The sequence below is a fragment of the Opisthorchis viverrini genome, assembly GCF_000715545.1.
Source record: "Opisthorchis viverrini unplaced genomic scaffold opera_v5_16, whole genome shotgun sequence".
In the NCBI taxonomy this organism is placed as follows: Eukaryota; Metazoa; Platyhelminthes; class Trematoda; order Opisthorchiida; family Opisthorchiidae; genus Opisthorchis; species Opisthorchis viverrini.
In genome coordinates, this window is record NW_008751672.1 from 675,007 (window position 1) to 698,799 (window position 23,793).

The window sequence follows — 23,793 nt, forward strand, 5'->3', positions numbered from 1 at the left end:
GCTGTATGCAGTAAGTAAGCCGACCCGGCTGATGGTGCCACGCGACGACCGATGTGGCATGAGAGTATTGTTAGTTGTGAACGTCATTATTGTATGAGGGCTAGGATACTGCCAGGGCACCCACACCTAGACAGGAGGACGACTAAGGTCCTCTAAAACCTAACCGCAAGGCAGCGGTTTTTGGCGGGGCGTGCAAATGCATTGTCGTTTCTATGGAACAAGTCGCCACATATTCCAACCCGCAACCTGGAGGGCCAGGAGACTGTGTTCGTCATACCTCTAACCATTGACCATCCTGATAGGAGAAACTCTGAGTGTCATGGGGACACCCCAGTATAGCTCAATTGATTGCTGGAGTGCGCAAACCGTCACACCACTGTAAGGTCCAGTCTTTTCGTGACTGGATCAGGCTTATCATGTGAGTAGACTCCTATCAGACTACAAAATGCTTTGTTCTGAGTAGCCTGCTGCTGGTTTCAACCGAACAACCTATGTTAACTTATGATAAGAGGGTGTAAACCCCATTCTACTGCACCTCGGAAGACAGGTGCCCTGGTTAGCCTTGAGGTCGATAATAGGGGTTTGTTACTCATTCGACTGGTGACCTTGTCGTGGAGATAGGTGAGTAAACTCTGGATCCAACGTGGTATTCCCCGGTCTTCGTCTTCCACTGTGGCAGTGTTATTTTGACTACTGCAAGGGAAGTAGGAATAATTTGAATGGTATGGGAAGGTTACTACATGAATATTGACTGCTTTTTACGATACTTGAATATGGCGCTCACACTGGGAAATGAAAAACTGGGGTTCCTTATGTATAGAACGTAGTCACAAAGTCGTGGGTGCTCGTTTACTTCCGTTTACCGTCTAATCCATCACCTCCCTCAGAGTCATCTTTGTGCGTGCAGCTTCCGCGAAAAAGCCTCGCTATTGTGCTCATATCTGAAAGGTCACCAGCGACGAATTTAACACGGTCTACTGGTTTCAAACGTCCAATCCTTAGTATCAGTTGTACAGGGTGCCTGGTAATGTTTATATCCTTTTTCTCTTCAGGTGTAAACTTCTTGGGACGGCCTTAGAAGTGGCTTACTCCCAGCTTGTTATTCGTGACTTTCTCACTACATTCATACTGCTAGACCTCGTCCGAATTTGTTGCATATAGGCCGACCAGCCGTAATTCGCCTAACTGTTATAGATGGCCGTCGAAATCGAGTCTGCTGAGTAAGTTTCTTGGGCATCCGAATTTACATCTTCCCTTCAAGCGTAGTTCGCCTGATCGAACAGTATCTAAAGGAAAGCAATCTGTCGAGAACCTTACAAACTCTTCAAGTATGTTACCGGTTTGTGATGAAAATTAGGAGTTACACATGTAGGAAGAAACTGGCATATCATTGAACACCGTTGATTCGGTGGAAGGCTTTATGAGCGAAATAACCAGTGGTCACTGGGATACCGTTTTGCAGGTTGTACAGAATCTCAAACTACCGGATCACAAACTGATTGATTTATATGAACAAGTAAGAGGTTCTACTTTTCACTCAGGTAACCAAGTAGATTGTCATTGAATTGGTGGAGCTTCGAGAACTGGGTGCGGCTCGTACTTTGCTACGTCAGACTGATCCAATGATTGCGCTGAAGCACAACTATCCTGATCGTCATGCGCACTTAGAGAATCTCTTGGCTCGATCCTACTTTGATCCTCGCGAGGTAAAGATCATTAATTTTCTTTTGCTAACCCGTTCTTAAGGCGTATCCCGAGGGACAGTCGAAGGAAAAAAGAAGGCAAGCCATAGCCAGTGCCCTGTCCGGTGAGGTCAGTGTGGTTGCACCCTCTAGGCTCCTGGCTTTGTTGGGACAAGCACTGAAGTGGCAACAACATCAAGGTTTGTTACCGCCTGGAACTGCCATCGATGTCTTTCGTGGCAAAGCAGCTGTGAGAGAACAGGAGGATGAAAAACCACCCACGCAGTTATCAACCACAATTCGGGTGCGTCTACTCTTACAGCCGCGTACAGTTTGTTTTCGTTTTCTGTTACCAGCTACTGCTCGTTATATTTGTTGAATTCCACTGCTTTTAATCTTAGAAGACCACGGTCTGGCCATTTACCGCCCAGTTGTTGCTAACATGCTTTCCTTTTTGGTTTTGTACAGGAAATATAATAACCAAATGCCTAGTATTTATACCAACGACTGTTGTCAGTACGTCAGTCATCTTAGATCTTTTCGCCATCAAGGTTATCTTCCTAGTAGAACAGTGCTGAGTCCTCGGAGTAAATGCGCGTTGCGTTCTTGGAATATGTACGACAGGTCTGCCACCCATCGTAATGATCTGTGTTTCAAGTGATTAGCATTCTTTGTCGAGGGTTTTATGTGGGTCGGCAAAATCATCACAGTGTGTTTGTACTTTTCCGGTTTAAGAAATCATGGTAATTTACCCATTCAACTCTTTTCAATACATTCTGTGAAGCGTTCTGCCAGTCGCTTGTCCAACGTATGCCCAACTATCCACCTCTACTTTACAGATCAGAGGGTTCCGCCTAGAATCTTTATGGCATCGGTCTCTGAATTCAAACTCCTGATGTTGTTGCCGAAGTCCCTTTCTATCCTACCTAGTCGGGATATCTTTGATTGTCACGTAGGCTTACGGCAACACAGATTGTTGTTTGCTGTCCTAAAACTAGTATTTCTGCTTCTACACTAACGACCGTTTCCTATGCGGCAAGAGAATGTTCCTCTTGCATCCTGATCCACCATGCCATACAGATTTGTACAGGAATTCGTCAAGTTGTCTCGCATTCACACAATGTTCCCCTGTCTTCTTTCACTGAGACTGAATATTGTATTAATAGCAGAGCCAAGCAATTAAAATGCACACGTGCTGGATTCCCGCTTAGAATAATCGATACACTGGACTCATTCTTCTTACCTCAGCGAAAACGAAGATTCCCAGACGTCCCATCACATCTCTGGTTCGCACACGGTCTAAACGTAAATGAAATAAAATGAACAAAATAACACTCAGTGTCTGTTCACTGTGACTGAACATACAAGCGATTATTTCTGTTTGGAGCTAAAGAAATTATTTTACCGGCTTTTCTACAGAAGTGCGATGGTCGTTTACTACAGTTGATTTCATACTTTTAAATAGATGAATTAATGATTATCCGTTTTTGGAGTTTGCTAGCGGGACTTGTTTCGCTGATCAATAGGAATGTAATTGTAGCCTTTGTGCTAAACAGAGGGCTGTTATGAATGGAACGGTAATTAACTTCATTTCATTGTTGACATGAGCCTATACCTTACAATCATGGCTTCCAATCGAATTTATAAAGCACCTCTAGTAACTTCTCTCTACTATAGAAACAAGATTTGATTGTCATCGGATAGTCTATGCGTCTCCTCACTTGTCGATTGTTGTCTCATTTTGGCTTAGAGATCGATCCATTGTAATTTCCAGGTATTTTCTGTTCAGATGGACAAATTTCCTACAATTGTGGCGCTTGATGGTCGCTTGAAGTCAGTACTCACTCGATTCTACAGTCTTTCACCTCATTTTACAACTGCCATGATTATTTCTGGTTAACTTCTCTCGGCTACTCAATCACAGGAGCGTCAATAAAGTTCATTGTGTTATTGTTTTCGAAAAAGCCTGGGAAAAAATCGGTGTATTTGTTGCTGGGCCTTGTTTCGGTTTTGACACAAAAGCTTCGTCAGGCCAAGTGACTAGGTTACGAGGTTGGTCGAGATTTAATAGGGCGGAAGGAGAACCAATCAGCTAAGTCAAGCTAAATCTGTGTTAGATGTCATCCAAGGTATCTTATGTGTTAGGGTGAGTCCTAAAGTGTTAAGCGGATGGGCAAACTCATATGGACCTGAGTACAGCTTTGGGTCTGGTTCCTCCCATTTGGTTCACGTTTAATCCCTCTTGAACGTCGCTTGCACTTCCGCTAGCAACTGAGAACGTGGCACACAGGCTTAAACAGCTGCATTCCTTCTAGTTGGAAACAACGTGCGATTTTCTGGTCAGTGGTTACTTGTTTCAGAGCGTAAACGACCTGTCGCACGTTTGCCTCCACCCTAGTCAGAAGCGATGTTTGCGCATACTATATATCTGGTGTTTCGATCGTGTATTTTCTTTCGCGCAAGTACAAGTATAAGCTAAGTCGAAAGATCCAAAAGTGCCGTAGATCTGCCTCATAATTGCGGCGAATCATCAGCATCACGAATCTCCAGGTATATTCGAACTCAGCGTTACGGGTGGGAGTTTGAGTACTGGTGGTTGATAATCGGTTGCTCATGCTTCCCACACTAAATTTCCCCATTCAACATGTTCAAAACCAGAAAAGTTCCTCGTTTTCCGCGTTATTTATTGTTGTGTAAAACGTAGTATTTTATTGCCCCACATGTACCAATTTTCATCCATTTGGGCATATAGTTGCGATTCTCATACTCATTTGGCCCAAATTATTGGAAACGTGATGCAGTAGCCACGGCTACTAACCTTTCTCACGGATTCGATAAAGCAATAGGTTTGTTCGTAGTTTATGTGGACTAATAAATTGCCAACAAATAAATCCGCTGGCACAGAGCAATCGAACAGGGACTTCATTTTTGTCTGTAAATTGTCTAGTAACGAGCTTCGTTCTCGCTATAACGTCCCTCTCCATGTTTTTGCAAAAAGGCGATAATAACCCAGGGTGATGCTCTAATGTGCTTAGGCTTTGAATTGCAAATGTCAACAAATTTTGTCAAAACCAACCAAAAAAGTATCCATGAGATTATTCTATTCCGCCCTGTTGACTATGATGTTTTACAGTGTTGCACCAGTATCGTTCGCTTCCGTCTAATTTATGGCGCGGCATGGACTTTCCTTAAAATCGCTTAGCTGCATTCAGAGCCTTCAGAAAACTTTGACGTTACTTCTGCAGTTTGTTTAACTTGTATTAGTTTGGGTTGGCCTATGGACCTATCCAGTACTTCGTCACCCACTTCGTCCTCAATCAAACTGGCGGTTTCACCTCGAACATGCCGCAACCATTGCTGCATCCATTTTAGTGAATTTACGCTGCGTTGATAGGTCCGCAGTCGTGACTTTAAGTATTCACGAAAAGCAACACAGGTGTTTGCCTAAACACCACGATCCATGTCCAACGGGACCTAGTAAGACTGGGATCAATTCGGAGTTGTGGTAGTTCTGACTGCAGTGGTTAAAAGATGTTTTCTAGTCCACTCTTTCCTCGTTACTTCGGACCTGGAGCCGCATAGCCTTTTCTGGTGAGCCATGCTGGCCTGCTATTGTTCGGTTTTCGCTCATTGTCATCCTATTGGTGAGGTAACATAGATTATGACAGATACACTCATCAGCAAATCAATTTGGTTTTTACGGGAGACTCAAGTGAATCTCTCATTTATGATGTTCTTCAAATGAATGTGCTGCACACATGCTGCCTTGTGTTTCAGTTGGTACGATATTCGAGATATCGCAGTATATTTTCATAAAGGAAACTACTCGCAAGGTTGCTGAAAACTCTTCGACAGCCAGTGTGCAAACGATTGATTCTCAAACGAAATAATTCCAATTTGGGTTCAAGTAGAACATAAGGTTGATGGAAACTTGGGGAGTGCGCCCATCTGATGAGCCCCAAGAAGAGCAAAATCGGGCGTGAGTTCTCGAAGAGCTTTCAGCAACCTTGTGAGTAGTTCCCTTTATGATAACATAGATTCTCTTCTTTCAGATGACACCAGACGATCGCGCCCGGACATAATCTCGCTCCGGGTTAGGCCGCGTGTCTCAACACCCAAAGTTAAAATAGTAGGTGCTAATCTGCCAACCCAAGTAACTGGCTAAGTAAAAAGACCGGTGCACTTGTTTAGATTCATTGACTAAAGCCACTCGGAGTGGTTCGTTCCATGAATTGAAACAACACGATCAACAGAGAAAGATATAATGCAGTAACTATCACGATACCGTGCACTGAATTGTGTGGTCCCCGTGACACAATAAACCCGACTTGGATAACAGACGATGGTCATCGACAGAGGGACGTTATAGTGGTCTACTTCGAAGCACAACGGTTTATGCGAGTTCACAGGCAGCGAAGTGCAAGTGTACTGTTGTGACCGTTGTGCACGAGGTCTAACTAAAATGTGCTGTACAGCACACTTTTCAATCAGTCATTTTTTGAAGATACTCGAATCTGGTTGCTCCAAAGCTGTTTGAAAAAGCGCTTGTCTGCAGACACTGTATCGTAGTTTTTTGGACCTCATCTGTGAACCGGAAACTTGAATTGAATGTGTTATTATCAACAGCAACGATGTTTGGCGATTTGTTTTATCCTCATCCAGTCAAGTAAGGCGGTAAACGCCCTACATTGATCCCAGTCACTATATCCGGTCTTCCAATTTGTGCATTTGAAAGCCTATTTAGGTGAGTAGAAAACATGCCCTTTTCCGCTCCGAACCAAGTCGACAATGATTGCTCAATTTCACAACCTGTATCGCTTCGGCACGCTGTTTGACAACATTACAAAGGACGCTGCTTTTTTTCATCTAGATACTCGCTAAAAGCATTGATCAGGTTTAAGGTAGTAGGCATTTTTACTCTACCATCCACTCGATTAATACAGACGGAGCTAGTGTGAAGGAAGATTTGTGAACAGAATTACACTTGTAAGAGTCAGTGGGAGGTAATCCATTATTCAGCTCCTCAATTAATGCATCTTAAAAGTACTATGATCCTCACGTTGTCTTCCTGAGCTGTCATGCTGCGTTCTCATCATTGCAGGCAGCAGCGTCTATGTTGACACTACTGTGTCACTACCACACAACCACATAATCCATTCTAGAAAAGTTCCAACTAAGGGGTCTACTGCTTGCAGGGTTCCCCTAAGAGTGTTAGTTATTCAATTAGCGCATCCACCACTGCACGTGACTCTTGTGCTTGGGTGCCTTATTTTCCTTTGTGCTTGTTTCCTCTACAGGTTGGACAGAAATGTCACATTGAGTGTGCCAGATTCAGCCCCGATGGGCAGTTTCTTGTCACAGGCTCTATGGATGGCTTTATTGAGGTGTGGAATTTTACGACCGGGAAACTCCGCAAGGATCTCAAATATCAGGCACAGGTAAGGTACCCATTTGTTTGGCATGGCTGCTCCATTTAATCGATGTTTTTCGTGCATTGAGATGCCTTCCAGTTGTATTCCATATAAAGCGCATGCCTGATAAGACGGAAGCCCTTCACATTTTGGTGCGTTATTAGCGGTGACACTGGTGGTATGCTTTCTAACCACGCTGTCTCTTTTCCGCCTTCAAATAACTCACTTCTTGTTGTACGTTTACAGGATACTTTCATGATGATGGAAGAAAGCGTTCTGTGTTTGACATTCAGTCGAGATTCGGAAATGTTGGCGTCTGGGTCGAGTGACGGTAAGATCAAACTGTGGCGAATCCAGTCTGGTCAATGTCTTCGTCGTTTCGAGAAAGCGCACAACAAAGGAGTCACAGCCCTACAATTCTCCAAAGACTCGACCCACGTTCTGAGTGCCAGTTTTGACCATAGTATTCGGTGAGTTCCGCGCACCATTAAGCATTTCCTGATGCCACGCGTGCCTGTTTTCCTCTTAATTTCCCACATATTTATTGTTTTATGTCAGGTTTACGCGTCTATTCCCTAAGTGTTCAGCTGAGGCTTGTAGGGCAAAAGAATTTTGTTCCTCTCGAATGCTTGTCAAAGTGCGTGATATACCAGTTATCGACGTAATAAATGTACTACATATAGCACTGTATGCACTACTTATTGAGTGTGCTGTCAAAGCCCTGTAGTACATCAGATCCAGATCTTTTAAATTGCTTCCTTCAAGAACTCTGTTAGGACAAGTAAATCAACCTTGTAGCTCTACTTTGCTTGCTGGCTAACCGAAATGATGCGGTCGGTCAGGAAGGGACTTCGATGTGCATCGCAGAATGCGGTAGGTATGCTATTCCGTCCCATTAGAACGCCAACTCTACAAGACCATGGTGGGGTTTTGTCTACACCGTTTCTTTACTTTACCTGACTGGAAAGAAGGTATACCGTACAATTTGTCAAGTAACCTTGAAACACGGCGAAACCGATAAATATTCGAACTTTTCTCATGTGAGGCGAATAGCGCGGAAACTGAATGGTGATTCATTCGGACGGCCGAGAGGACCCGGATTGTAGGAACCAGCTGCTGAATGGTAATTTCGCCCCCCTGATTCAACATCGTAGCTTCCTGTTTTCGATCTTCGTCGTTTATAATGTCTAGTGTAACCACATACATCAGATTCGCATCATCGTTGCCATTGAGGAAGGCTGATTGCATCTTAGATGATATTCGGAGTAACAACAGCAAGGTAGTATTTAGAGCCCCTCCTCAACACAAACCACACATGGCTGATTCGATTACAATGCTGTTATAATTTCTGCTTTCGGAGAGAGGGCTTTTTTGGTTATATTTTCACGATTTAAAAGCCATAACACCGTTTATGCCTAATTATTCCAGCTGTTGTTACGAACTTTTATCAACATCTGAAGAATTTCTGACTGTACGGTTCAACACCTCAACTATATGCTTTTGGTTTGCGTGAACATTCTATGCCGTATCCGTCCATCCCTATCTGGTCCATCCGTGTAATCTGGAAGGCCCGCGATGGTATCCAGCCCATGAGTGGATGCTTGCACACATTTCTGTTGCTAATGACGTTCAGGACCTATTCCTTTTCACTGCTTCTGATTAGTATTTTCTTTATACGCTTCACGTTTTTGTGCCACTGAGGCGCCTGAAAACGAATTCTGGTAGTATTGGTTTGCAACATTCGCGAGGCCGACGTACCCGGGACTTCTCCATCTCAGTGACATGGCAAAGCTCCTTAATTAGTGGTACCTGTGTATCCAGTTGCTTGTCTCCAAGCTTTATTCTACTATTTCCCCGCACTGATTCCACCTTCAATTACTCTCCTAAGTTTACACTATCGGCACTCAATTACTGTGGCTACCCAGATCTATGTATAATGCTACTCAATGCATTGTTCAAAAAGTGAACTGAATCAGCATCCACCGCTGAAATTTCGACATGCACACACAGTTATCGTCAGACTGGCCAGTGGGAATCCACTGATTCAGATGATCCAGATGATGGTCTACCTACGTTGTCTTCATTCTCATTAGACGATAAAATGTTCCCCCGACTTCACACCAACTCACGCATCGTTCTGCTCTCACGCCGCCCCAGACGCTCCCGTTCTGTCGCCGATTCTCATCGTTGTTCTTCAGTGGTGTTCTCTACGGAGAGCCATCGCATCATCATTTCCATTCTGCAACAGTGAATCCCAAAACGCGTCTGTCTTAATTGCTATGCATCATTCTCGTTTTCCCTTTGCTAATGTGACCACCTTATCGGTCTTTTTGTTCCTAGTATCCATGGTCTCAAATCTGGAAAATTGATCAAGGAATTTGTAGGACATACGGCTGTTGTGAATTCCGTCGGGTTCACCCCAGATGGTCACCACATTCTCAGCGGAAGTGCAGATGGTTCTGTTCGGGTTTGGTCCATTCGGTCTGGTGAATGTACCAACACCTTCAAAGTAAGTTCATGTCGTAGTTGTGTAGCCCAGTATTTCAAACATCCTGGACGCATAACACGGTTCAGTCCACGTCGTTTGTTGTGAATTGAGGACATCAAATTTTACTCAGTGCGTATTTCATTGCGCCCCTCGTGCATCTCACATTTCAGTCCTCATGGAATAATACTGAACGAATATTTACCCATTTCTCCAACTTCTAACAAGCGAGAAGCTAAGTAATCTAACCCGAAGTAGTAACTAGCAAGTTTGAGTGAAGTTGATTAGGTGCAGTTTGATTCGTCTAGTTTAACTCTGAATTCTTATCGTTATTTACATTCTACGCACCGTTCAGTTGCAATACGTGTCATATTAGCGGAGTGCACGGTACCGCTGCTACTAGGAAGGAAAAGGTCTATCATACCAGTTGATTTCATGATGACTTACTCGCAATGGATACCCGTCTAGTTTGCTCCAGCCATTGGTATAGATGTTTGTGATTTCCGGCACTTTCTTTCGGTAACTTCAGTACCGAAGGCCATTTACCTGACTATTGTATAGCGTACGCCCTGACTGAGCATTTCAGACCATTTTATACCAACCCAGCCTTCTTTGCTTCAGCTAATCGTTATTGGTCGACAAATTTGTGCTGAGAAACGCACCCATTTGGGGCTCATCTGCATAGGTTCATGATGAGTGAATTGCATTGCCGATCTCCAAGTAGGACGTGTGAACGCGCGGACACTGCCACCGTCTTGGGTTGAAGCTGACAAAAGTAATCGTTCTGCGCGTGCGGTCATGAGGGAAAGCAAAATAATAACTGAGCCCGCACAATCGCACGGTCGGGGTCAAGTTGCGTGCCCCAGAAGGAACGGGAATATTTATTTGAGGCTCTTCATGACAGTTGATGGTCACGTGACACAACTGACTCCATTTAATAATAATAATAATAATAATAATAATAATAATAATAATAAGCCTTCAGCCTCAGCACCATTTTGGTACATAGCTGCTGTTCTGCCCGAAGTAAGCACTAAGGTTGAGATACTGCCAGATTACACAAACCGAGACAGGAGCAGTAGAAATGCCGGAGTGGGTTCGAACCCCGAACTCTTTGACTCCATGATTGGCTTGTGGTTCGTGGCCTCCAAATAACTCGATGTAAGCGCTCGCGATGAAAGCTTACACTAGTCAGGAACGGACGATGTTCAGCACACCTGGATAAATCGCTCCCTACTATCCACACGCTGATCATCTACCACCCAACTGTGCTTCTTCCGGGATTAGTTGTCCTGCCAAGGTGATTCTATTGTTCAAGCTAACAGATAGAAGCCCTTCTTTCTCAGTTTCTGAGCTGTAGTCTGTTGGGCCGTTAGCTGAAACGACAAGTGGACACCGTTCACCGAATCGACCCATATTAGTACCAAACCAAGCAGTCAGCCATACAGCTTAAAGTGCTTCCACCTATGTGGCTGAGTGTAACTCCTACACCAAAGGTACCACAACCATTGCATTGGGATCGCCAGATACCCGAAGATTGAAATGTGAGACATGTGGATCCGTCCCAAGTAGCTTGAGGCGCGTGACCGAAGTGGGGCCTTGTTTGCGTGTCTCGCGGGCACAGCGTACATTGACGTCAAGCGATCCCCGTTGCCTATTCTGGCAGAAAGTATGAGCATTGAAAGCTGCAACATGGGTTATATCTTGTGAATTTACTAAGAGATTATTTTGGTTCACTTCTTTGGGCGACACAGAAGACCAGTTAGGGCACTGTCAAGACTTCTGACCGCAGTGGGACATATGAAGAGTTTGGAGGGGATGTGAGTGGTGTCCGATGGACGAAGAACCGTAGCGGTGAATGACACTTCCGGGTTTCTTGGACAGAGGGGTGAGTTTCCTTTCGGGACCCTGAGAAGCCAGGGATTCAATAGTCTATCTCGCCCAGCCTGACCGTGAAGAGAGTAAGACATAGATGTCTTACTAATGCTGCGCATAGCAGATCTTTTTATGGCCCAGTCGGGCTTTTGGTTGGTTGTGCTCTTGTTTCGGCTGTAATTGACAATGCACCTGTTGTCACTGTTAAAATTGGGACGACTGGAGTGAGCGGACTTTAGGGCCAACCTTTGCTAACCCGACTTTTCTTCATGAAACGCAGCTGCTCCCATAAATAAGAAAATTGCCGTTTGGTTGGAGGAAGCACTCTACTATATTTCCACTCGTATCGCAGAAGACTACTCTACTCGACCTAGTATTACGGCCAATCGGAGTATAAAGTTTCTCTGTCCTTCATCCGACTGCTCCTCGCTGACGTCCCTGTCCTAATTTGACTTTGTGAAACTGAGTTCCATTCAGCATGAACCAATGATTCATCGCGGCACTATAGGCTGACCATCACGGCATAGCGGCATCTTTTGGTCGGGCTCCCAGCGTACACACCAGTAATGAGAGTTTTGTCCACTGGAGAGTAGAGCCCAACATCATAGGACCTTCTGGTCTTTCCGTTTGCTTTTTCGCCTTCTCTTTAAGTAGCATAATCAACCTCCGTCGTTTTTTCGCTTTACTCAGGCTATTTCCGGTCTTGTCGGTCGCGAGGTGGCGATTCACACTGTTCTGCTGATGCCTCGGAACGCAGACCAGTTTGTTGTCGGGAGCCGTTCCAATACAGTGGCTATCATGAACATGCAAGGCCAAGTAAGTGATGTTGTCATACATGAATGAATCACGTGTCTTTCGTGTCTGATCCACAGCTGAGCCTCTGCTCCGCATTTCCATGCTGTTTTAGGTTGTTCGCAGTTTCACTAACGGAAAGCGCGAGGGAGGTGACTTTGTGGATGTCACTGTCAGTAGTCGTGGTGAATGGATCTATGGGGTTGCCGAAGACCGTCTACTCTATTGTTTCAACGTTGCTGCTGGTGGCAAGTTGGAACGTACCATGCCTGTAAGCTTGGCTAGGTTTCACTGAATGTTCGTCTTTTGTATGTACCATGTTCATGGTTAGCTCTTTTGAACTTGCGGCGAACGACGTTGATCTTTGTGTAACTGGGCACCTTTTGAATGCTGCCGAATGGTCTCTAAACTGTCCCAGGTACAAATCTCTCTGTGATGGATATGTGACCGTAATGTTTAAGAAATGGTCCCCGTTATTGCAAAAGGAAAGTCTTACTCCTCTGTTTTGATAGACTGTTGAGTTTTCGTCAGGCACAAGGTTTGCCGAAAAATCGATAAGAACTGTGTAGTCTCCCCGTCCTGTCTCGGAATCGTCAGCAGTGAGGATCTCACGAATCTTTACGAGGCTTAAGGCCCATATCCTTTGAGTTGAGTAATATGTCCAGAAAGAGGCACGCCTCGACAAGACAAATGGATCTTCATCTAGAAAACCCTCACTTGACAAATCAGTCAGCACGAGGTCAACTGATCAGGGACTACACCGTTTTTGGATTAGTTACGCTGTTCCGTCTAATGGCCTGTTGGATTGGTTGTTGTCAACTACGAACCGGATAGTTGTGGGTTTCGACTCCCTTCAGGCTCGCTAGCTGTGCGCAGCCGATGCTGATTCCCGATAAGGTTGAAGCAGCTGTGCAGTGTTTTGCAGTTCTTCAGCCATACCTTTTTACGTGAAGTCAAAATTGAGGCATGACCTGTCTACAGGCAGTCTTTTTACAGTGATGGCCCCTCCGTGGTGACCCTTTTTCGTCCACTTCTCGTGTCCCTTGCAGAATGTCTTCCCGCCACCCCGGTCGCTACCGAGAACACATTTGTCCCCACTTCTCCAATTTAACTGCACCTGATCTCAAATGAGTGTCACAATGTACACTTCAGTTCGTAGTCAAAAGACGGGTTTCAGCGTATCCTACAGCACCAACCTATCTAGAGCAACATTTTAAAACGGGTGTGAACTAATGGTAGGAACGTTGTAGGTCAGAAGTCTTTTCGCCGCGTGATGGATGTAACAGCACCTATCCTTCTATCATCCAGTTCACTTTCAGCCGGTTGGTAATACCGATCGTATGCCCAGCTTGTGAAGCGAAACGAATGTGTAGATTATTCCGCGAATAGGTTTGTTCCCTCCCCTAACATGCTGGGCTCTCATACCGAGAAGACGGTCGTCATACTGGGACGAGATTTGCCACCTCTTTGCATAATGCTGGGAGTTCCACCTGTGGTACGGTACTACCAGGCGCACCCAGGCACTGGATATCAGGCCGAACAGTGGCACCCCCTTAATCTCGAAGAAATATCCCATCCGGTCCTGAGCATAACTTGAGACAAATTATCAGAAGTCAAATGAAAGTGAGTGCACCGGTCGATGTATACGGAAATCTAAGGGAATAGAAAAGACCCAGAAAACCGGGAATGCTCGAAGGTTATTTCAGTTGATCCATGCGACCTGTCCCCGAAAACCATCTTCGAGCGAATTAATCAAGGATCAGAACGAAGCGACCAATTTGAATAGAGAAGAGCCCCTCGACCGGTGGGCTGAATATTTCGAAAAATAATTCTCTCGGCCACCAGCTGCCCTCATCTGGAGCCCACAGTTATCGTAGAACCCTGGACGGTGAGGTGGAATCCCTTACGTCTTTATGGCTGCATATGTTCACTCAACTACCACCAAACTCCTGGTCTGAATAACCTCCCACGCGCATTGTTCAAAGATGGGGGTGAAGTCTTGAGTTAGCGCTTGTCTAATCTGCTTACGTACATTTGGGAAAAGTAAACTGTCCCAGACAACTGGAGGGAATCTGTGATAGTGCCCAGTCGTAACGAGACCCTCGTTGTCACTTCTGCTTCGTCGCCTTATGGTGACTCGTGAAACACTGACTCGAAAGCTGCAAGCGAGTTTCCGGTCTGATAGAGGTTGTTTTGACCGAAGCTTCATACTCAATCAGATTCTAGGACAACTCCTACGTACAAACGACCCACAATTTTAGTATTCCTGGAATTCCAAGGCGCACTCGACTCAGTTGACTCATCTGTTCTCCTTGACACGCTTGCCCATCAAGGAATTCCCCGGAAGTTTACGAATGCAGTACTTTCTTTTCCGGGAAGTTTTGAAAACCCCGGTATCCAAATCCCACCTGACGAAAACCTTGTCAATCTAGAATGTGCATACAACATCGCTCTCGTCTTCGAAGAGGAGAAGAAGGCGCAATTGTTTCTAAATGAAATAACCAAAGTCCTTTTGCATGCACTTTGCACCCACAAATTGTAAAGGTATGTTCATGGACATGCAGTCACTAAGCCCGCCGCCTACAATCCAGGGATAAATACTCGAAATTGTAGAGCGTTTTACTTCTGAGTGTAGTGTGACAGATAAGGTCAATCCACAAATCTTCAAGGCTCGGGTCACGTTTGCTAGTTTGAGACACCTATGGCATCAAAGAGGTATGTCCGTTCATCTCAAGGGACGAGTGTATCAAGCTACAATGTGGGTTGTTTTCTTGTCTGTCTGAGACTCGGCCTATTCGAACAGCGTAACCGAGACGTCAGCTGTTCGATAGTCGCTGTCTCAGGACCATAACCTGTGTTTGTTGATATCGGAAGGTCTGCCACAAGGCAGTTAGAAAGTGATTTTTCGGCTGTGCAACAGTGACTTTCATTGACGTGTGTCCAGCATCAGAAGCCGTACTGGTTACGCCATGTATTGTGCATGCCGACGATCGTTTGCCGAAAAGTGTGCTGTTTTCTGTGGCCAGTTCAGACTGGAAGAAGCAGAGAGGTAGCCAATCCTTGACCTAGCACAGGAGTATGAAAGAGATTATGAGAATCCTGGATGCCGTCGGTGCTACTCGGGTTCCCGGAGGTTAAGGTACCTTGGAATGATTGTAGTAAGCTAACACTGAGCCCCTTCTCCATCCACCCATCTCTAGACAATAAGGATTTCAAAGTAACCATGGTTGTACGGTAGCGAAGCATGAGTGTTTAACACTGACGTCATTCTGTTGATCGTGATGTTCACTGCTGAAGTTTTACCAATTTATTGATATAAATATGGCCTCAGGAAAGTTGTGGGCGATTTTGAAAAAGTTTTTTGCCATATAATTTGCGGGCACATAGTAATTGGACGATTATGTAGAACAACCCCCGCCTTCATTGTCTGTGGAGCCTTAATTTAGCTTTGTATTGCTCACGGCTGTGTAACTGCCGGTACTCAGTGCACTCAAGTGTTCTGGGAATAGGCGTGTTTACATTGCATTACTTCAAGAGAAAGAAAGCCTGTTTTCCAAGCACTTCAGGAAATCACTTTCATCCAAGTATATACAACGGGGAAAATTTCGAAACTTGTCGCTTCAGAACGTAAAAGTCTATCAAGCGTCCTTCTTTAGGTTGATAAAAGTCCGTGTAATGAGGGCTTCCATTCCAGAGCAATATCCATATTCATATTAGTAAAAATACTTTTACAGTAAGCGTTGGCTAGTGAATTCCTCTTCGGATCTTCATGCCTCCGGACACTGTTTGAATTTTTATGTCATTTTATTCTAGTTCCTTGCAATTATTCCTAGCCAAGTGATTCTAGACATTATTTGAGAATTTAGATGACATCAAATTCTCCTCATCTGCTTGAGATCCCACCTAGTATGTCCTATCTCCCAAATGAGTTGGCTTTCCTCTTGGTTGGCCTCATTTGATACTCGCACAAATTTGTCGATGCATGTCCGAAGCGTCACCCTTCTATCTGTTGTTTTCAATAGTCACTTTACTGTGACAGGGTTGATTTCAGGCAACGCCAGCTTCAGGTCAGTCCATCTGGATGCTCTGCCCACTTTCGGGACGTTGTTCAAAGCGAAACAGGGCTTACAGAGCTTACAGAGCTGGCCCTCATCCTGGCATCCAAAACAGGTGCACCACTTGATCTCACCTGGGCACCCGGTACTGTTTGCGATGAGGAAACCATGTGACCAACACTTTGGTTGGGCTCAGTCACTGAATGTTCTCCGGCTATGAGGATGCAAAATAAAACGTGTCGTTTATTGTGTACAAGCTATTCCCGTGAGTACGAACATGTATGTCACCTTAGGGGAGTGATACTTCTCCGTGTACTAACCCCAGCCAACAAGGGGAAGGGTGTTTGCGCGGTATGAGAGGATTCTGTTAGTTGATGGCAATCAACTGACGATGGCTTCCTAATACAGTTGGAAAGCTTACCTTGGCTGATCAGGCTTCCCTTTCTGTAGGTGTCCGTTGTTGGAGTTCATTACACTAACCTCGGTCTCATTCATTTGCTCCAATGTGAATGTATCAGCTGTTTGGCTTACACAAACTTGGTGCGCCATATTTGAACTCAGCCGAGACGAACGCTCCACCAAATAGATGACACTACATATTCGAAATCAATGGGTACGATAGACGGTAAATGTACTGAAGCTTTACCGCAGAACCAGGCTGGAGACTTGGAGTTTGATGGTGACCTCGGTGATCCACAGCAGCTCGGCGCACTGCGCCAGCCTATCTCAGCCGCAAAGGTGCAAGCAGGCGAAACATCTGGTCCATTTACCCTGGACCCAGCGAATCGTTCGACAACGTAAACAGGCTGTTTGAAGTCTGTGCAAAGAGCTAAAATTCCGTTTTCCATACGAATAACCGTTTTGTGTGGTCCTTAATAGTCATCACTCGCGCGATACCTCCAAGAGGTTCATCTTCCCAGGGTGGTATTTCGTGATTCTTCGACATATGTCAACGGATGGAGGGTTCTAGCACTGTCGTTCAGTCATAGTTGATTAGCAATCGGTGCTGCCACTTATGGTTTAGTTGCCATAGCCAACAAATAATACGCGTTTAGAACAGTTGCTCTGATACTGTGCACGTGATATATTTACTGGGAGTTAGGACAGTGTATCATCCGTCTTATCCATCCGAACCCTTCCCCCGGCCACATACCTAATGTCTTTCTGTCCAGTTTGGGTATAGGTTGAACATGCTCTGGTTGTTTTGCCATTCCCATGGACCGCATGTGGATTGTACACTGTTGATGGGCTGTTTTTGCCCATCCCAGTGCAAATCGTCAACCTGTTCCCTACAATTTAATTACGACATAACTGTCGTTGCTCTAAGTTCAATGGAGCTCATCTTCAGTTCAGCCGTGTATATCGCAGGTTCACAGGCACAGTTGTCGTGTCTTTATTCCAGTTGTAACTTTGTGGTACGGAAGCGAAAGTCTCGCCAATTCATCTCTTTGTACGCCCTCTTTACAGGTTCACGAAAAAGAAGTGATTGGATGTTCCCATCATCCACATCAGAATTTGATTGCCACGTATTCTGAAGACGGGCTCCTTCGTCTTTGGAAACCGTGATTATTGTACAGTATGTTCACCCGTGTGTTCTCTTTTTTTAGCTGCCTCTTCATAAAGCACGTTCCTCTTACTGCCTATGTTGTTCCTCGATCAATTGGGTTCTTGTATTCACAACGTTCGCATGGCTCCACCAGGTAAGGCGGACGTTGTTTTCACCGCTGTGGTGAGCTTGGAAAAGTTGAAAATCACACGTTAGGATGTCATCGCGGGAAATGTCGTCGTCGTCTATCTTTCTTGGCTGCCTCTTACTCCGTCACCAAACAGCAAAATCCAATTCTTCGATGTTTTGAGACGTATTCTCGGTATTTGTTATATCTGCTGATTCGCCAATCTGTGGTATCTGCTGCTGACCCGCTTCAGGGTCTATTTTCCGAAAAAAGACTCACAGAAGGGAACACAGCAGCTATATTATGAACAAGCGAGTGCGAATGTACAGCGGTGTTGGAGGGACACTGTCTGAACTTGGTTCAATGCTGACGCACACGGTCTGGCTTTGTTACGAGGTTGCAACGCGCTACGTATTGCGGGGGCGTTGTCTGTCTCGTCAACATCTGGCGGAGCTGAGAGTCTCGGTAGATTTCGCGCATTCAGTGGTTGCTTTCAGGAATGTGACCTTCCTTCCGCAGCTCTCAGATTGAGGTTGACACATTCGCATAGAGGACTGTCCCACAACCGGAAGTTTATTGGAGTAGGCCGGGAGCATGGATACAGGCTTCTGTGTACGTGCACATCGAGCTGGTATAAAATGGATGCTTTAACTCCGTCGCAATGTAATCTGAATATAGAACCTGCCTCGTCAGTGCCCTTCACCGATCCAACTCACTGTTTGGAAAACAGTTTTTGTTTGCGAATGTTTTTGCCGTGTAGTTTATTCGCACCGACGTCTCCACGAGTGCACGTGTAATCCTCCACCGGTACCTTGCGGTGACAGTAAGACAGGAGCCTAACACAGTAGCCTTACCACATCAAAAAATCGCAAGAACTTATTTCACAGGCGGGATTGCTAGGTTGAAGACTTGACCCCTTGAGGATGGTAGATCTTCAGATCGAATAAAGATACCGACAGTCTTTTTTCCCTTTTTCTCTCGTATGTGGTTGGAAAGACAAGTGCTAGAACAATCGAGTAGATTAAATATTTGTAGCAGTGGGGGGAATGACAGGAGCCTGAATAGCGCGGGTTCGGTGGGTTGCGAAAGTTTCTGCTCATATATAAGCGTTTCTGGTTGGGTTTGGACTACAGATGTGTAAGTGCTCAGGCTTTCATCAAACGGCTCCCCGGTTAGACCGTAGGTGTCAGGAATATTGTGCCGTATGGGAATGGGTTTACATTCACAGAAATAGAATAAACAAATGCTAGTTGGCGGTAAACCGTAGAGCATTCTAGGATAAGATTGTTGGACATTTGTCTTCCTTATAAGTGAGAGGCCCATTGTGTAGGCTGCCCCAGGGGATCGGGTTAGCGTGAAGATATCGTCCATGGATAGGGCAAGCAGTTCAGGCTTGAGCATCCGATCTTAAAGCACTGTCTTGTGTTGAACAGGTGCCTATGCGAAAGACCCGTCAGGCAAGTAACCTTGAAACCAATTGAGTGAGATACCTGGTCGAACTTGACGAGGGTCCTGGGAAAATCTACGTATCTGGTGGAGCCGGCATGGATGTTTCAAGAGGTTTGTAGCACCCGCCTCTCGTAAGACGAAGTGTAGACTGCAAGAGGTTTGTGGGGCTGTCCAGAGCCCTTCTGGATTATCTTGGGGAGAATTAGTTGTATGGTAATGGGCCGGTAATCTTTCGAGCTTTATCTGTTACCATTTTTAACAGGAAGAGCGATAGGATGGTACTCCCAGTAGTGAGGGAACTCTCCAGAAGTGAGACTTCAGGCGTATGATTAACGGGGATTTTTCGAACAGCGCCCACGATTGTCAGCCAGCCGATATTTTTATGCTCAACAAACAGCTTCTGTTTGACTAATTCCTCACGGACATCAGGTGGGGTAATGGGACACATGTAATCAAACTCATCGACAAATTAACGGTTGTCTCTGTCAACGGAAAAGGAGTATGTGTAACCGTGATTCGCCCCTAAAGTGGACAGTGAAATCTCGTTGTCTCTCCTATTCGCTTTGGACCATCTTGATCACGGTGACCGTCCACTTTCACGCTTTGGACTGAGCGGTTCTTTTGAAGCGCATCTGCAACAAAAAGCTCTGAATGTCGGTGCTTTATTTTTCATTTAAATTGATCATCTACGTTGCTGTTGCTGCAACTTTACTACAGTCCACATGGACTTTGTACTGGAATCGGACGCATTGCATCCGGAATCAAACGTACACCTAATTTTCGGAAACTGAGGCAGATAAAAAATTCATGCTCGCATGTATTCCGATGTTCTGCTCTTCGTCCGTATTGAACAGCGTTTCTAATGGTTTGGTACTGTCTCGACCGAACTCTCGATGAGTTAAGCGTAGCCAAAATGATCTGGTTCTCCAAGGTAGGTGATGATTTACGGCAAAATGTCAACGGTGCTACTCAACAGATACCTAAACTGTGGCACCTGGTGCGAAGAAAGCAGCAGAATATCTCAATGTCAGTGTGCAAGCAGTGCCCCATAAGAAGAGAAGATCAGGATAATTCAACAACCACTGATACCGCAGAAACAACACTAGCAAAGGTAAATCACGTTGATCAGCAGCTAAGGTCAGAGTGGGTTACTTGTCAGTCAGTCATCCATTGTAGTAATCAGTAGGTGACTTCATATAAGCATCCTCAGCTCCAGGTTGATAACACATCATATTACCACTCAAGCGATAGTATACAGGTAAAGAGTGCTGTTTCTGATAAAACTGCTATTTCTGTAGGTAAAACTGTGGTGAACAAGACTGATACTCTGTTCATTGCTCTATTCATTATTCTCTTGTTTTAATATTCCATATGCTGTACATATTCGCCAATTCGAATACATACGTGCTGGTTGTTACGCTTCGCTGAATTCTGGATTTCTAGTTCGTCTGGTTATATAAATTCCAAATGAACATGACCGATACTCTATTCGTTGCTCTATTCAGTATTCTCTTGTTTTAATGTTCCATATGCTGTACATATTCGCCAATTCGAATACATACGTGCTGGTTGTTACGCTTCGCTGAATTCTGGATTTCTAGTTCGTCTGGTTATACCGATATAGGTACGAAACTTAATTCTCAACAAAACCCTCCGGTTTTTCAGGGTTTCTCTAAACTTCGTCGAGCATTCTTTATGTTCTAATAGTGTTTAATTATGAGCGAACAATTGGTGCAAAACTTTTTGACTTAACTTATGCGAACGACGTTACTGGCCAGATTAAGCTGGATGTAGATATTGTGTCTCTTTGAGCGTATTTATCGGCTCCATGTCAGGTGATGCAGGAATCCACAGACGTACCAATATAGTGTTCCTCAGTAGTAGCTGCCAATATGATATGAGAGCATCCAGTCGGATGCATATAGCACCCCATATCATTGGATGAAGGGTTCATGGCGACACCACCCACAAAATCCATCGAAAGACAGCTTGCGGGCTCCAGTTCGGTTATCCCTTTGAACATTATCCACGTCTGGAGATCAGTAGCAAACACTAGCCTGGAAATCATGCCTCAGCTTGATGGTCGTTCAAGCAGACCCTAAAAGTTACCTCCAAAACAGGGCAGTTATTGGTGTTAGTTGTTTCCTTCTATTCCTCTTGTGTACAACGTGATTCCCGGTTATATTTTTTCCGCTTCGCGTCTAAACCGCCCCGCTAGTTTTAACTGCCTTGTGACCTTGCTATCGCACGTCTTGTTCAAATCAACACGTGGGTTCTGTTATCTTGTCGCCACCCTGCCTTGAGTTAGTGTGAGTTTTAGGATGCCGTTTGAAATTGTCAGTTCCTAAACCGGTGTGTAGAACCGGGCGTAATCCCATAGGTTGGGGCTTTTACAATTTTATTAGTTATTATTGTATTCGCAGTGCCGTATTTGTTGATAATCCTCAGTTTGGACGATTGAACTTTTGTGAATCCGAGCGTAACTGAGTGTAGCCCAACTAATCACTTGGGACAATCAATAAGTGATCCCTTAATAAACAGGGGTAGTCGCTTTAGGAAGTGTGAGTAAAGTTCATCTGGCCTGGATGTCATCCATTTATCAAGTGCCAGATAGTATCCTACTGGCTTTGTTCGGGATATCAGTATCCATTAGGCTCCCCCCACTTCGGTGGCCTTTTCTCTAAAGTAAACACAGGTTCACGTTGCTCCCAGGGTATTTCATCCGTCCGTTTTGTCGTTGATCATCAGCGTGTTACAAGAAGTAACGTAAAGTGGTGGGGTTATACCTTCCTTACTCTTCACAGTTCTTTAAACACTTGTAGATTCGACAGGATTCAGAACTTAACTGTGAGAATTGAGTGTCGTACGTATATCGGTATAACCAGACAAACTAGAAATACAGAATTCAGCGAAGCGTAACAACCAGCACGTATGTATTCGAATTGGCGAATATGTACAGCATATGGAATATTAAAACAAGAGAGTAATGAATAGAGCAACGAATAGAGTACCAGTCATGTTCATCACATCCACCACACCTTGAATGAGCGTATGGATGTTTATAGTCCAGTGGTGGTCTTGACCGCCATCTTTCGGATCTTCTCGGAATAAAAACTTCATACTCGTCACAGGTTATGTGTTCTTCAGGTACGCTTTGTTCAGATACCGTAAGATCATCTACAAAGGACTCATTAGTATTTGAAACAGCAGCAGTGCCGTTAACAGACTGACATTCGGTATTGAACGTAACCTGAGTAATGTGTCTCCGATGATAAGAGCGATCATCCAAATCGAGAATTGTGACCATTCCTTTGCCATTTGATGAAAGTACTATTCCTGTAGCAAGTCGTAAATCATTACCCTTGAAAAATGTAACATCAGCCGTTTTGGCACAGTCAAGACTTGTACGCAACGGACGAGATTCAAATAGAAGCGCAGGACTCATCCCAGTAACGGAATGGACGGCGTTCCTGTATTGCATTAGAAAATTATCAATCCCACGGTCCCATTCCAAAAAGGTAATAGGAGAGAGTGAAATAATGACAGACTTAAGTGTTCCGACAAAATTCTCAGCAAGTCCATTCAACTGTGGATGTCGCGGAGCAGTAAACAGATGTCGACAACCAAGACCCTGCAACCATTCCTCGAGGAATTTTGCAGTGCAGTGTGTGCCGTTGTCAGTGACCAAAACAGCTGGTACACATTCATGGCTGAAGACTTTCCTCAATGCTTCCTGAGTGAATTCGGCACTTGCTGACTTAGTCAGAAAAACTTCAGGTCAACGTGAATATGCGTCGATAACGACTAAAGCATAGTATTTGCCGAGAAAAGGACCACAGTAGTCGGCATGAACTCGTTGAAACGCTTGACGAACAGGCTCGTGTGAGCCAAGTGGAACAATTCGTCTCCTGGGTATTTGCATGCCACCTGTAGGCTTAGGACATTTAGGAATCGGTTGTTTGATTTCATTTTCATTCACAGAAGTTGGTAAGGTGATACTGGTTTGCAGTGAGTGCAGAACTTTGAGTCTGATAACCGACGGTCCCGACGTTGAAACCAAGAAATTACAATCGATAGAGGTACCTTGGGGTAACCTCACAGGGATTGTGCACCGACCAACTAGAGGCACAGAATGTCCAGTGATACCGCGAATGTAGGCACTATCACGGCACTGGGGTAGGATGCAGTTGGCTAGCGTGGCCAGTTGGCTAGCGTGTGGAGAACGGTCTTGGGTCACTCGAGCTGACACGTGTTGGTGTGCGGTCATCAGTAGGAAGAGTAGTCATCACTTGGATTCCACTTGACCTCAACCCCCCTCAAACTAAATTGTCGGAACACTCACAACCCCACAAAGACTAAGGAAAATCTAAC

The 23,793-nt window shown here is 44.9% G+C and overlaps 4 protein-coding genes across 4 annotated transcripts; 1 reads left to right on the forward strand and 3 right to left on the reverse strand.

The window, feature by feature from the left end:
• Nucleotides 1-1,194: 1,194 nt before the first annotated feature.
• T265_01466 (hypothetical protein) lies at nucleotides 1,195-18,504 on the forward strand (the record flags this gene model as incomplete). The annotated part of the gene is made up of 13 exons (XM_009165507.1): nucleotides 1,195-1,220; nucleotides 1,262-1,328; nucleotides 1,373-1,516; nucleotides 1,554-1,706; nucleotides 1,747-1,986; nucleotides 6,980-7,120; nucleotides 7,340-7,563; nucleotides 9,434-9,602; nucleotides 12,144-12,269; nucleotides 12,361-12,516; nucleotides 17,768-17,862; nucleotides 17,924-18,057; nucleotides 18,227-18,504. 13 exons carry the CDS (start codon nucleotides 1,195-1,197, stop codon nucleotides 18,502-18,504), a joined length of 1,953 nt encoding a protein of 650 aa, XP_009163771.1.
• A 345-nt stretch (nucleotides 18,505-18,849) lies between these two features.
• On the reverse strand, nucleotides 18,850-19,374 carry T265_01467 (hypothetical protein; the record flags this gene model as incomplete). Its single annotated transcript, XM_009165508.1, has 1 exon — nucleotides 18,850-19,374. The coding sequence occupies one exon, from the start codon at nucleotides 19,372-19,374 to the stop codon at nucleotides 18,850-18,852; it is 525 nt and encodes a 174-aa protein (XP_009163772.1).
• Nucleotides 19,375-19,624: 250 nt separating this feature from the next.
• On the reverse strand, nucleotides 19,625-19,870 carry T265_01468 (hypothetical protein; the record flags this gene model as incomplete). The annotated part of the gene is made up of 1 exon (XM_009165509.1): nucleotides 19,625-19,870. The coding sequence occupies one exon, from the start codon at nucleotides 19,868-19,870 to the stop codon at nucleotides 19,625-19,627; it is 246 nt and encodes an 81-aa protein (XP_009163773.1).
• A 1,383-nt stretch (nucleotides 19,871-21,253) lies between these two features.
• Nucleotides 21,254-21,490, reverse strand: T265_01469 (hypothetical protein; the record flags this gene model as incomplete). The annotated part of the gene is made up of 1 exon (XM_009165510.1): nucleotides 21,254-21,490. The coding sequence occupies one exon, from the start codon at nucleotides 21,488-21,490 to the stop codon at nucleotides 21,254-21,256; it is 237 nt and encodes a 78-aa protein (XP_009163774.1).
• Nucleotides 21,491-23,793: the final 2,303 nt, after the last annotated feature.